The following is a 14,101-nucleotide window of genomic DNA, read 5'->3' on the forward strand; positions in this document are numbered from 1 at the left end:
TCTGAAATTGAAATGAGCATTAGATTTTTTTCTGATACATTTCAAACTTTACTTCACCTTTCTAGCAACCTGTATTGTGTGTATCAATAACAGAGTCATATACGTATACACTGTGAACTCATGTGCATGCTCAGTAGTAGCAGGTGCCTCAGAAAGTGTGCATATAAAAAAACTGCACCATTTGATAATGGAAGTAAATTGGAAAATCTATTAAAATTGCATGCTCTATCTGAATAATGAAAGTTGAATTTTGACTTGAGTGTCCCTTTAAGATGCTTTGGTTAATAAATGTAACCATCAACTTATAAATACCAGATTGCACAAGATAACGCACCTTGCCCTATCGATTGCGCTTCACTTGTAATCTGGACCAAAATATTTTCCAGTCAAAATTGGAAACCACATGGATGCATTTCAGTTTTGAATAGAAGCATTTTTGTCATATACTGTACATGTATTAGTAATAATGCTTGTAATAAAAGCTATAGCTGTTTTAAAGGTGTATTTAAGTATGCACCGTGCACCAGCATTTTAAACACAGCACTTGCTTAGAGAGCCTAAGGTGCTCGTATCATCTGGTAATGATGCAATTTGTTAATTGCTAACATAATACAAACCCCACTGCTGCTCTGAGCAGCTGCAGTATTTAAAATGCTGGTGCACAGAGAATATCTAGCTATGCTTCAAATGAACGTGCAGAGAAAAATGTTATTACTAAAACAGTGATAACTTTTACTAGAAGCATTTTTGCCAATGCATGTATATTGTAAATATGTTTCTATTCAAAGATATAACTCATCAATGTGCGTTTATATTTTGACTGGAATGTCCCTTTAATTATAGTTAGTTAAAAACAACTCTATGTGCATTCATTATTTATTTTGCCCCTTTTCCTCTTATTTAACAGGAACAATTGTGTTTTTCCACAGGCCCCAGAGAAGCTAGCGTACATTTTGCAATAGTTTCATTCTAAGAGAGTAATACAGCAGACACAGATAATTTGATAACAAAATAAAAAGTCTAAATGCTTTTTAAAACATACACAGTTTTTAATAGTTTATATGTATGATGAGCATATAAAATAAATTTAATGAGCTCCATTTATCATAGGACGGGTGGACATGATTCGGATGGACAGAGGTCGAGGCTGTCAATCATCCAGAGCAGATCAGAATGATTTCAATCCACCATTTTTTAGGTGGCAGACAGGTTAAGCAGCAGGGTCTTAAAACCGCTGCTACTTAAAGAGACATTAAATCCAATTTTTTTTCTTTCATGATTCAGATGGAGAATACCATTTTAAACAACTATTTAATTTACTTCTATTATCTAATTTGCTTCATTCTCTTGATATTCTTTCCTGAAAAGCATATCTAGATAGGCTCAGTAGCTTCTGATTGGTGGCTGCACTTAGATGCCTCATGTGATTGGCTCACCTATGTGTATTGCTATTTCTTTAACAAAAGATATCTAAAGAATGAAGCAAATTAGATAACAGAAGTAAATAGGAATGTTGTTTAAAATGGTATTCTCTATCTGAATCATAAAAGAAAATTTTGTGGTTTAATGTCCCTTTAAAGGGGAATTGAAACCCCAAAAATGTATTTCATGATTTAGATGAAGAATGTCATTTTAAGCAACCTTCCAATTTACTTCTATCATCTAATTTGCTCTGTATCCTTTTTAAAAAACATACCTAGGTAGGTTCAGGAGCTGGGAACTAGCTGCTGATTGGTGGCTGCACACATATGCCTATTGTTATTGGCTTACTGATGTGTTCAGCTAGCTCCCAGTAGTGCTTTGCTGCTCCTTCAATAAAGTATACAAGGAGAATGAAGCTAAATTGATAATAGAAGTAAATTCAAAAGTTGTTCAAAATTGTGTGTTCTTTCTAAATCATGAAAGAAAAAAAAAATGATGTTTTGTGTCCCTTTAACTATCATTTCAGAAATGAAATGCCGGGACCCTGAAGCTGCTTTCACGGCTTGATAAATGGGACCCAATGTCTCTAAGTTATTTATGAACCTTCCAAATTAGGCTTGAATCTCAATTTATGATTTAAAGAACAAAAAATCCATTTTTTTTCATGAACTGTAAAGCAGAGGCATTTTTAGGTTTTTAGGTTTTCTGCTCCCCTAGATATATTCTACTGTACTGTGTTTTCTGGCTCCTCTCCTCCATTTTCTTCCTAATTGATTGCTACCTAGTTCTTTATAGTCCGGGGCAGGTATCACATGGAGGATCAGGCACAGTGGTGATGGAAATCTTATGCATAACATTAGGTGTCTTGTTAGCCCAGTGCTTTTAAATTAGAACTGTTTCTAACCGTGGCCGGACTTTTAGCCGACGGACACTTGGCCGACAGACACTTGGCTGACGGACAATTGGCCGACGGACATTTGGCCGAAACACAAGTGGCTGTCAGATAACAGTCCGGCACGAGATAGATAGATTTGATAGATAGATAGATACATAGATTAGATAGATAGATCAATAGATGCAATAGATACATTTGATAGATACGATAGATAGATAGATAGATAGATTTGATAGATAAATAAATAGATTTGATAGATAGATAGATAGATAATTTCTCAGAAAGAGAAGTACAAAACGTGCGGCCTGGGACCCATGGTAAGGTTCCCAGAGGCAGTTGCGGCGCCCGAGGCTCTGATTAGAACAGAGCACTCTGGAACGTATCTGCCCTCGGCCGAAATCGGAACATTCTTTAGCTTTCTGTCTGTCAGCTAAATGTCCGTCGGCCAAATGTCCGTCTGCCAAATGTCTTTCTGCATTTTGTCAGAGCATCGTTTCTAACTGCTGTGATACAAAATTCCCCAATAGTTAAAGGGACAGTCTAGTCAAAACTATACTGTCATGATTCAGATAGGGCATGCAATTTTAAACAACTTTCCAATTGACTTTTATCATTAAATTTGCTTTGTTCCCTTGCTGGTATTTTTGAAAAGCTAAACCTAGGTAGGCTCAAACTGATTTCTAAATCGTTGAAAACCGCCTCTTAGCTTAGAGCATTTGAGCATTTTCACAGTTAGACAGTACTAGTTCATGTGTGTCCTATATATAACATTGTGCTCACTCCCCTGGAGTTATTTAGAAGTCTGCACTGATTGGCTAAACTGCATTTCTGTCAAAAGCACTGAGATAAGGGGGCAGTCTGCAAAAGCTTAGATACAAGGTAATCACAGAGGTAAAAAGTATACTAATATAACAGTGTTGGTTATGCAAAACTGGGAAATGGGTAATAAAGGGATTATCTTTCTTTTAAAACAATAACAATTCTGGTGTAGACTGTCCCTTTAAGCTATATGTAAAACTACAATATAAAATGTTAGCACCTGGACTGCAGGGCCAGCCGCAGGGCAGTGCAGGTGGACTCCAGTTTTCCAAGCTTCATGCTGAGTTTTTCTGAGTCTGTCTTACATTCTTCCAGGGTGATAGAGAGCAGCTCATTGAGTTGCTTCATGTGGTCATAGTGTCTGAAAATTTGGACACAGTTAAAATGTTGTAAAATATCTTGGCTGCTTATAAATAATTTTTATTGAAATAGTACATATAAAATATGGTGATATTAAAACACACATATATAAGGCGTATATGAACCATCAATCTTTCCATATTGTTAGGAGGACAAAAATAAAATAATAAAAAAAATGAGCCTTTCCATATAAATGTACCTGTGCTCAAGATGGAGAAAAAAATATCTAACCGATGACCAGTACAATACATTAGCAGGTAGTAAGTGTTTGATACAACCATATATAAAAAAAACAAGTCTTACTGAATGTGGAAAAGTCCAAATCAAACAAAACCATTTTTTCTCTTTTTTTGTTTCAAATCTAAAAGAAAACTCCCTTTAATTGCAGATCATTAGTTAGGCCTCATCTTGAGTATTGTGTGCGGTTCTGGAGGCCATATCTCCAAAAGGGTATAAACAAACTGGAATCTATGCAAAGAAGGCTACCAAAATGGTACATGGTCTAAAAAATAAAACATAACAGGAGAGGTTCAATGACCTAAATGTGTATAGCTTAGAGGAGAGAAGGGAAAGAGGTGATATGATAGTAAATGTCAAGTACACTAAGGGGCTTAGTAAATCTGAGGCTGTGAGTATTTTTCATAAAAAGAAAAATTCAAGAACAAGGGGTCATGATCTCAAGCTGAAGGGTAGGATATTCAGGAGTAATTTGAGAAAGCTCTTCTTTACAGAAAGGGTGATTGGTTCATAGAATAAACCTCCACAAGAGGTGGTAATGACAAACACTGAAGTGGAGTTCAAGAATGCCTGGGATAAGCATAAGGCAATCCTACCAACTAGGAGCTTGTTTCCATTGAGCCATAATTCGGTTTGTGTGTGCTTGCAAACCGATATATAAGCTGTCGGAAGCAATATCATTTATCGACTGCTTCCAACGGACTGTTATAACTTAATTTCGGCAACCAGTCTCTGGCTGCCAAAAACATTATCGTGTCCCATACAAAGTATCAGAAGCCACTAATCTTTAAATAATACCCGGTATCAAATGCCCGTGCAAACCGTTAATACACTGTCGGAGGCTGCCGATACAGTAGCAAAAATTACACCCAGCTCAACTAGGTATAAAACAGGAAAAACAAAATTTATGCTTACCTGATAAATTTATTTATTTCTTTACACGGTGAGTCCACGGATCATCATCAATTACTGTTGGGAATATCACTCCTGGCCAGCAGGAGGAGGCAAAGAGCACCACAGCAAAGTTGTTAAATATCACTTCCCTACACACAATCCCCCAGTCATTCGACCAAAGGGAAAGGAGAGAAAGGAAGTAGCACAAGGTGCAGAGGTGCCTGGCTGAGGACTCACCGTGTCAAGAAAGAAAGAAATTTATCAGGTAAGCATGAATTTTGTTTTCTTTCTAATGGCACAGTGAGTCCACGGATCATCATCAATTACTGTTGGGAACCAATACCAAGCCAGAGGACACAAATGATAAGGGAGGGACAAGACAGGAACCTAAACAGAAGGCACCACTGGTTGAAGAACCTTTCTCCCAAAAGAAGCCTCAGCCGAGGCAAAAGTATCGAATTTATAGAATTTGGAAAAAGTGTGCAAAGATGACCAAGTTGCAGCCTTGCAAATCTGTTCCACAGAAGCTTCATTTTTGAAGGCCCAGGAAGAAGAAACAGCCCTTGTGGAATGAGCTGTGATTTCCTTAGGAGTTGCTGTCCAGCAGTCTCATATGCCAAGCGAATAACGCTCTTCAGCCAAAGGGAAAGTGAAGTAGCCGTAGCTATCTGACCCTTGCGTTTCCCAGAAAAGCAAACAAACAGAAGACTGATGAAAGTCCTTAGTTGCCTGCAAATAAAATTTTAGCGCTTGCACAACATCCAGATTATGCAACAAGCGTTCTTTGTAAGAAGAAGGATTAGGACACAAAGAAGGTACAACGATTTCCTGATTAATATTCTTGACTGAAACAACCTTGGGCAGGAAACCAAACTTAGTAAGCAGAACCACCTTATCAGAGTGAAATATAAGATAAGGGGAATCACACTTTAAAGCACAGAGTTCAGAAACTCTCAGAGCAGAGGAAATAGCAACAAGAAACAAAACTTTCCAAGATAACATCTTAATATCTAAAGAATGCATAGGCTCAAACTGAGCCTGTTGTAAAACTTTAAGAACAAGGTTAAGACTCCATGGAGGAGTAACAGGTTTAAACACAGGCTGAATTCTAACCAAGGTCTGACAAAACGATTGCACGTCTGGCACATCCGCCAAGCGCTTATGTAACAAAATAGACAATGCCAAAATCTGACCCTTTAGAGTACTTGCCAACAAACCCTTCTCCAGACCATCCTGGAGAAAGGACAAAATCCTAGGAATCCTTACTCTACTCCAAGAGTATCCTTTGGATTCACACCAATACAAGTATTTAAGCCAGATCTTTTGATAAATCCTGCGAGTCACAGGCTTACGAGCCTGAATCAAGCATTCAATCTCCAAGCAGTCAGCTTCAGAGAAAATGAGATTTGGATGAAGGAAAGGACCCTGAAGTAGAAGTTCCTTCCTCAGAGCCAGTCTCCAAGGTGAAAAGGATGACATTTCCACTAGATCTGCATACCAAATCCTGCGAGGCCACGCCGGGGCTATGAGAATTACAGATGCCCTCTCCTGCTTGATTCAAGCAATGACTCTTGGAAGGAGAGTGAACAGAGGAAACAGGTATGCTAGACTAAAATTCCAAGGAATTGCCAGAGCATTGATCAGAAATGCCTGTGGATCTCTTGACCTCGAGCTGTATCTCGGAAGTTTGGAATTCTGATGAGAAGCCATGAGATCCAACTCCGGCTGCCCCCACTTGAGGGTCAAGCTGGAAAACACATTCGAATGAAGTTCCCACTCCCCGGGATGAAAAGTCTGTCTGCTCAGAAAATCCGCTTCCCAATTGTCCACTCCTGGGTTGTGGATCGCAGAAAGACAGCAGTTGTGGGTCTCTGCTCACTGAATAATTCGGGCCACCTCTGTCATGGCAAAGGAACTCAGAGTTCCCCCCTGGTGGTTGATGTAGGCCACCGAGGTTATGTTGTCCGACTGGAATCTGATAAACCGGCTAAGGCTAACTGAGGCCAGGCCAGAAGAGCCTTATAGATTGCTCTCAGCTCCAAGATGTTTATGGGCAGGACTGACTCCTTCTGGGTCCATAAGCCCTGAGCCTTCAACAAGCTCCATACTGCTCCTCAACCTAGAAGGCTGGCATCCGTGGTCACAATCACCCAGGAGGGTCTGCGGAAGCAAGTACCCTGGGAGAGATGATCCTGAGAAAGCCACCACGGAAGAGAGTCTATTGACAACTCACAAAATAATTGTAGTAGGTTATACAATTAAGTATAAGTAGCTTTAGTCTGCATAAAAATTTATATTTCTGCTCTGAGAGACAATATATAAAGAGACACTTATAGGTAAGTATAATGTTACGATTCACATTCATAGAAATAACTTTATTAAAATAACTTTGTTAAATAATAAGAAAAATAGGATCTCATGCATACATAAGGCTTAGGCATTCATTAAAAACACTTAAACCCGGGAAAAAGATCTAGCTCCCATAATCTCCTTGTATTATAAATTATAAGTAGCCAGCAGTCACTATATTTGCCTATGAAAAAGCCCTTACAATCCAAGGGCTAGGTTAAGATTATCTAGGTCTAAATCATTTTAAGCTAGACTGCAAAGCTAAATAAATCAGTTAGTGCAGGAGGAGATAAATTTAAACCCCGGTAAGCAGCATTAAAAAGAAGACTGGAGAGACAGAGCTACTCCAGACGACCCCTGTCTATTGACGCCTGATCTAGAGCTACATGCAGAGACAGGTCCGTATAGTCCCCGTTCCATTGTCTAAACATGCATAACTGCAGAGGTCTGAGATGGAACCGAGCAAACGGAATGATGTCCATGGAAGCCACCATCAGACCGATTACCTCCATACATTGAGCCACTGACGGCCGTGGAGAGGACTGAAGGGCAAGACAAGAGTCGAAAATCTTTCTTTTTCTGACCTCCGTCAGAAAAATCTTCATTAACAGGGAGTCTATTATGGTCCCCAAAAATACGACCCTTGTAGCTGGAACCAGAGAACTTTTTCCCAATTCACCTTCCATCCGTGGGATCGAAGAAAAGAAACAAGATTTCCATATGAGATTCTGCTTGTTGAAAAGATGGCGCCTGAACCAGAATGTCATCCAGATAAGGTGCCACTGCAATGCACGAGATTGAAGCACAGCTAAAAGAGCCTCCAGAACCTTTGAAAAAATTCTGGGAGCTGTGGCAAGGCCGAATGGAAGGGCCACGAACTGGAAATGATTGTACAAAAAGGCGAATCTCAGAAACTTGTGATGGTCCCTGTGAATGGGAACATAAAGGTATGCATCCTTTAGGTTTATGGTTGTCATGAACTGACACTCTTGTACCAAGGGAAGAATGGAGCGTATAGTCTCCATCTTGAAGGATGGCACTCTGAGAAACTCTAGGATTGGTCGAAAAGTTCCCTCCTTTTTGGGAACTAAGAACAGATTCGAGTAAAATCCCAGATCCCTTTCCTGAAAGGGAACTGAAACTATTACCCCCAGGGTGGCAAGGTCCTTGACACAATGTAAGAATGCCTCTCTTTTTATCTGGTCTACAGATAATCTGGAGAGGAGAAACCTGCCTCTGGGAGGAAAATATTTGAAGTCTATTTTGAATTCCTTGGGAGACAATGTCCACTGCCCAGGGATCCGGTACATCTCTTATCCAAGCCTGAGGAAAAAAGAGAGATTCTGCCCCCTACAATATCCACTCCCGGATCAGGGGCCAACCCTTCATACTGACTTGGAATCAGCTGAAGGCTTTTAAGATTGCTTTCCCTTATTCCAGGACTGGTTGGGTTTCCAGGAAGGCTTGGCTTGATCTTGCTTGGAGGAAGGGGAGGAAGACTTCCCTTTAAAGTTACAAAAGGAACAAAAATTACTCTGACGTCTCTTCTGCTTGTTCTTTTTATCTTGAGGAAGAAAAGAACCCTTCCCTCCAGTAATATCTGAGATAATTTCCATCAAACCAGGTCCAAACAAGGTCTTACCCTTATTGCTACACAAGAACAATGGCACCACTAGGGCTTTTCCCCTCTTATTGACTATTTAACAAACTTTAATGTTTATTTTTCAATAAAGTCTTAGTTATCTGGGGAATGGTGCTAATGCATAAATAATAATATTGCTGAAAACTTAGAAGAATCTTAACACAGAGGTGTAGATATCTCCTGTAAGTATGCACTTGTAAGCACTCTTAGCCTAGACTGTAAGGCAGTTTCTTCAGATTAGAATGTAATAAAATATAACTTTTATTGTAAATTTACTTAAAATAAGGGTAACACACACAAATTAAAATCGACACTAGCACTGTTGTGTTATCTAACACTATTTGCACAATATAAAGAGGACTACGTAATAAACCGCCTTAGGTACATGTATATACGTCCTCAATAAAGTCTTATAATCTTTCTGCTATACTCTATTGGTGTATCCTAATATAGAATATTTGTGTAGTTACTTTTATCAACACTCCTCTACATAGGAATATTGGGATACCCACATTGTTCAGTAACGAAACAATGTCGTTACTGAACAATGTGGGTATCCCAATATTCCTATGTAGAGGAGTGTTGATAAAAGTAACTACACAAATATTCTATATTAGGATACACCAATAGAGTATAGCAGAAAGATTATAAGACTTTATTGAGGACGTATATACATGTACCTAAGGCGGTTTATTACGTAGTCCTCTTTATATTGTGCAAATAGTGTTAGATAACACAACAGTGCTAGTGTCGATTTTAATATGTGTGTGTTACCCTTATTTTAAGTAAATTTACAATAAAAGTTATATTTTATTACATTCTAATCTGAAGAAACTGCCTTACAGTCTAGGCTAAGAGTGCTTACAAGTGCATACTTACAGGAGATATCTACACCTCTGTGTTAAGATTCTTCTAAGTTTTCAGCAAGGTCTTACCCTTGTAAGGAATAGCCATGAGCTTAGATTTATATGAAACATCCGCAGACCAGGACTTCAGCCACAAGGCCCTGCAGGCTAGGACCGCAAAACCAGAAATTTTGGCACCCAGTTTAATAAAATGTAAGGAAGCATCTGTAATGAAGGAATTGGCTAACATGAGAACCTTAATCCTGTCCTGGATCTCATCAAGAGGGGTATCCATCTGAAGAGATTCAGACAACGCATCAAACCAGTAAGCCGCGGTGCTCGTAACAGTGGCGATACACACCGCAGGTTGCCATTGTAGACCCTGGTGGACATACATCTTTTTAGTAAAGCCTCCAATTTTTTATCCATTGGATCTTTAAAAGAACAACTATCCTCTATGGGAATAGTAGTCCTCTTGGCCAAAGTGGAGATTACTCCTTCTACCTTAGGAACCGTCTGCCACGACTCCTTAATAGAACCCGCTATAGGAAACATCTTCTTAAAAATAGGAGATGGAGAAAACGGAATACCAGGTCTTTCCCATTCTCGAGCAATAATCTCCGCAGCACGGTCAGGAACTGGAAAAACCTCCACCGCGGAAGGAACATCAAAGTATTTGTTAAATTTACTAGACTATTTAGGATTGACTACGATAGTTGTGTAGGAGTAGTCCAAAGTAGCCAAAACCTCCTTAAGAAATAAGCGAAGGTGTTCTAGCTTAAATCTGAAGGATACCACTTCAGTATCAGAAGAAGGAATTACACTGTCTGAGTCTGAGATTTCCCCCTCAGATGCTACCGACATGTCTTCTTCCTCAGGCTTATGGGAAGGGACACTCTGGATAGCCAGAACTTGATCAGAAACCTTACTAACTGTTTCCTTAAATTTCCTTTTACGCCTTCCCTGCAACATGGGTAAAGCTGACAAGGCTTCAGATACTGCAAGGGATACATGGGAAGCAATGTCTTGTAGAGAAAATCCTACAGGATTGCAAGAGGAAACACAGGGCTCTGTATGTGGAGACTGAAAAAGTTGGGACGCTTGAGGAGAAAGCTACGGCATATCTGCAACATGAGACACCTGAACAGCATTTGCCTGGGATAATGGTGGCACATGGTCAAATATTTTATTTCTATAACTTAAAGTTCTCTCAATGCATGAGGAACGAAAAGGAACTGGGGGTTCCACCTAAGCATCAAGACATAACTGACAAGCAGCAACTTTGCCTGGGATAATGGTTTGAAAAGCCTCTTGATCCATCTTATGTAATAAATAAGGATAAAGTGTAAAAATTATTTATTTAAAAATAAAAAATAAATGTGTACTGTGTCTTTAAATAGAAATGTGTGTTAGCGCAACAAACCAAATAGACCTCAGGCTACCTATACACCTCAGTAGCGTTACTGAGGTGCCTATCTGTCCTGCAGCTCATTTTCAAATACAGAGCGGTTACAGAGCCCTAACTGCTAAAGAAAATGGCTTACAACAGTAATCTCCATGACCAAAAGTAAAAGTATAAAAACTACTATAACACACTGAGCCACCATAAATCACCTCATAGTGTCAATGCCCAAACTGCCTAAAAGAAACCCCAAACATGAGGGTTTAATAAGACAGCTTTTAGCTGTAACAAGTGCCAGCAATCTCCTTGCAAAAGAAAATTAAAATGGCACTTACCTGAAAGTGGTGTCCGGCAAAAGGACAGCTCACCTGGTTTGAGAGGGTGCAGCACCTCACATGAACCTGTGAAGAGAGAAAAACTGAGTAAACCTATTTAGGTTTTCTAGTTAGGGCAGCAGATTCTTGAGAAAACGCAGTGAGGATTGTACCTCACATGTTCTCAAGTGCTCAAAAGTCACCACTGCCCTACTGAAGAGACTGATGTGGACTAGGCTAGACCCCAGAAAAGAACAGAGTAAGCTCACTCTGCTAAAAAAAAAAAAAATCTTGATTAAAGAAAACTTCTCATCAGACACCTAAACTTCACCTCCTTGCACTACAGGCAAAGAGAATGACTGGGGGATTGTGGGTAGGGAGTGATATTTAACAGCTTTGCTGTGGTGCTCTTTTGCCTCCTCCTGCTGGCCAGGAGTGATATTCCCAACAGTAATTGATGATGATCCGTGGACTCACCGTGTCATTAGAAAGAAAAGCTGCTCTTTGAGGCCTTTTTCCCATTGAAATCTAACCCGACACGTCAAAACCCCTCTATCCGCCATCTCCCCCACATCACAATTTATAATAAATCTATTAACCCCTAATCCACCATGCCCCACAATGCAAACTAGTTATTAAAACTATTAACCCCTAATCCGCCATGCCCCCATGTTGTAAAGTATCTATTTAAACCATTAACCCCTAATCCACCATGCCCCATATTGCAAAGTATCTATTTAAACCATTAACCCCCTAATCCGCCATTCACCCACATTCCAATTAACCTAATAAATCTATTAACCCCTAATCCGCAATTAACCCACATCGCAATTAACCTAATAAATCTATTAACCCCTAAACCACCAAACCCCCCAACGCAAATAACTAATCACTAAACCCCCTACCCTAACACCTCCTAAAGGGGCATTTGTATGGGCATTGCCCTTAAAAGGGCATTCAGCTCTTTTACTGCCCTTAGGGGCAATGGGTAGTTTAGGATTTTTTAGTGTTAGGTTTCTTTATTTTGGGGGGTTTGGTGCGTGGGGGGTTTTACTGTTAGGGGGAACTTAGTTTTTTTTAAAGGTAAAAGAGCTGTTTAACTTAGGGCAATGCCCTACAAAAGGCCTTTTTAAGGGCTATTGGTAGTTTAGTATTAGATTAGGCTGTGTTTTGCGGGGGCTTTTTTATTTTCATAGGGATTAGGTATAATTTTTTTTTTTTCATCATTTGGTTTATTATTTTATGTAATGTTAGACTTTTTTATTTTTTGTAATTTCAGATTAATTTAAATTTAGGGTTTTTTTATTTTTAAAGTAATGTTAGGTTTTTTATTTTAATTGTAATTTAAGATTATTTTAATTTATGTAATGGGGTTAATTTAGGGGGTGTTAGGTTAGGGGATTTAGTGATTAGTTATTTGCGATATGGGGGCATGGAGGTTTTAACGGTTAATAGCTTAATTTGGTTAATTGCGATATGGGGGCATGGTGGATTAGGGGTTAATAGTTTAAATAGATACTTTGCGATATGGGGGTTGGCGGATTAGGGGGTAATATATTAGTTATTGGGGTGGGGGGTTGCGGTTGAGAGGTAGATATTGTGCATACATTAGGTGTTTGATTTTATTTTAACAGCGAACGATGGGGAAAATGTACGGGCCGCACTTGTATGCGGCGCCGTATATGCGATTGAGTGTAGTGTAAGGTTGGGTTACCATAGTAACCTATTAATGCTTTAGAAACCCGGCATCGAGTGGAAGCGTTAACACAACGCTAACTTACACCTACATGAAAAGAGCGTCCGCTCGCAAAGCAGAAACCTTTTCAATGGAAACCTGGTACTAAAATGGAGCTGTAAATTACTTTTAGCTGTCGGCCGCTTCGGTAGCTTACGGCTCCATTTTTAACGGCTCAATGGAAGTGAGCCCTAAGTAAGTATATACTTTTAGGAAATGTTGGGCAGACTTGTTTGGCCTATGGTTCTTATCTGCTGTCAAAATCGATGTTTCTATGTGTGTATGGCGTTAAAAAAAACAGTAATATTTTTGACTACAACTATTTTTGCTAATTGAAGTATATTGCTACAATTCTTCAATTTAAAATTTTAATGCACCCATGTATATTTTAATATGACCTTTCTATCCCTTTAAAAATGTGTGGAAGGAGAGTTAAAGATGATAGTTACACCACTGCCTATTCAGGTATAACCTTCTCTCTTACCCTCTCAATCGTTCAGTCTCATGATCCATGCTACTAGTATTGACTTCAGCAGAACCAGACATGGAGTGTCGGATGACAGGGAGACTTTGAAGATATTGAATAAGACTTTGTAATGTGCAAAGGGAACCCTGTTAAAGAGAAAAAAAAGAAAAAAATAGACATATGAAAAGGGCATTTTGCTGTACCCTAGAAACAGTTTCCTCTTTAAATGCTGTTGATGAAATACCATTCTGTGTGCATTAGGGCCCTGATATTCAAAGATACTCCAGCTTGGAGAGAAATTTTAGTTCAGACTTCACAAAAGCTGAACTCACTGAATTCTCAAAAAATAAAAGGGCGGAACTCTCCAGCATGGCGAGATCTCTCTCATTTATAAATGTGAAGCAGAGACAAACCCAGTGCAATATAACACTGAGAGTTTTATTACACTTTGTGCATTCCATTTTGATATTACTATACATTTCAGATTGGGTCCTTTCACTATTATTGCATTTAATAATAAATGTGATAAAAGTGCAAAAAAACGTGAAGTGCAAAGGTATTGTTAAATTGAAGGATATGTCCATCCAAAGCTAATGATGACAGGAAGAAATATAGTGGCCCAAATCTTCGGTAGGTCCTTAAAATGAGAGAAAATCACAAAATAATGTAATACTGCAACAAAGTGAATATTGCTAATCTTGATGGATGATTGGCTACTCAC

The 14,101-nt window shown here is 39.1% G+C and overlaps 1 protein-coding gene across 1 annotated transcript in view; it reads right to left on the bottom strand.

The window, feature by feature from the left end:
* USHBP1 (USH1 protein network component harmonin binding protein 1) overlaps nt 1-14,101 on the bottom strand; it is a 206,876-nt gene that overhangs the window by 89,998 nt on the left and 102,777 nt on the right. The window contains exons 6-7 of the mRNA XM_053702880.1: nt 13,399-13,526; nt 3,357-3,497 (exon numbers count right to left, since the gene is read on the bottom strand). Coding sequence (XP_053558855.1) covers nt 3,357-3,497; nt 13,399-13,526 — 269 coding nt within the window. The remainder of the gene's footprint in view (nt 1-3,356; nt 3,498-13,398; nt 13,527-14,101) is intronic.

Source organism: Bombina bombina, chromosome 2 (genome assembly GCF_027579735.1).
Source record: "Bombina bombina isolate aBomBom1 chromosome 2, aBomBom1.pri, whole genome shotgun sequence".
Taxonomy (NCBI): Eukaryota; Metazoa; Chordata; class Amphibia; order Anura; family Bombinatoridae; genus Bombina; species Bombina bombina.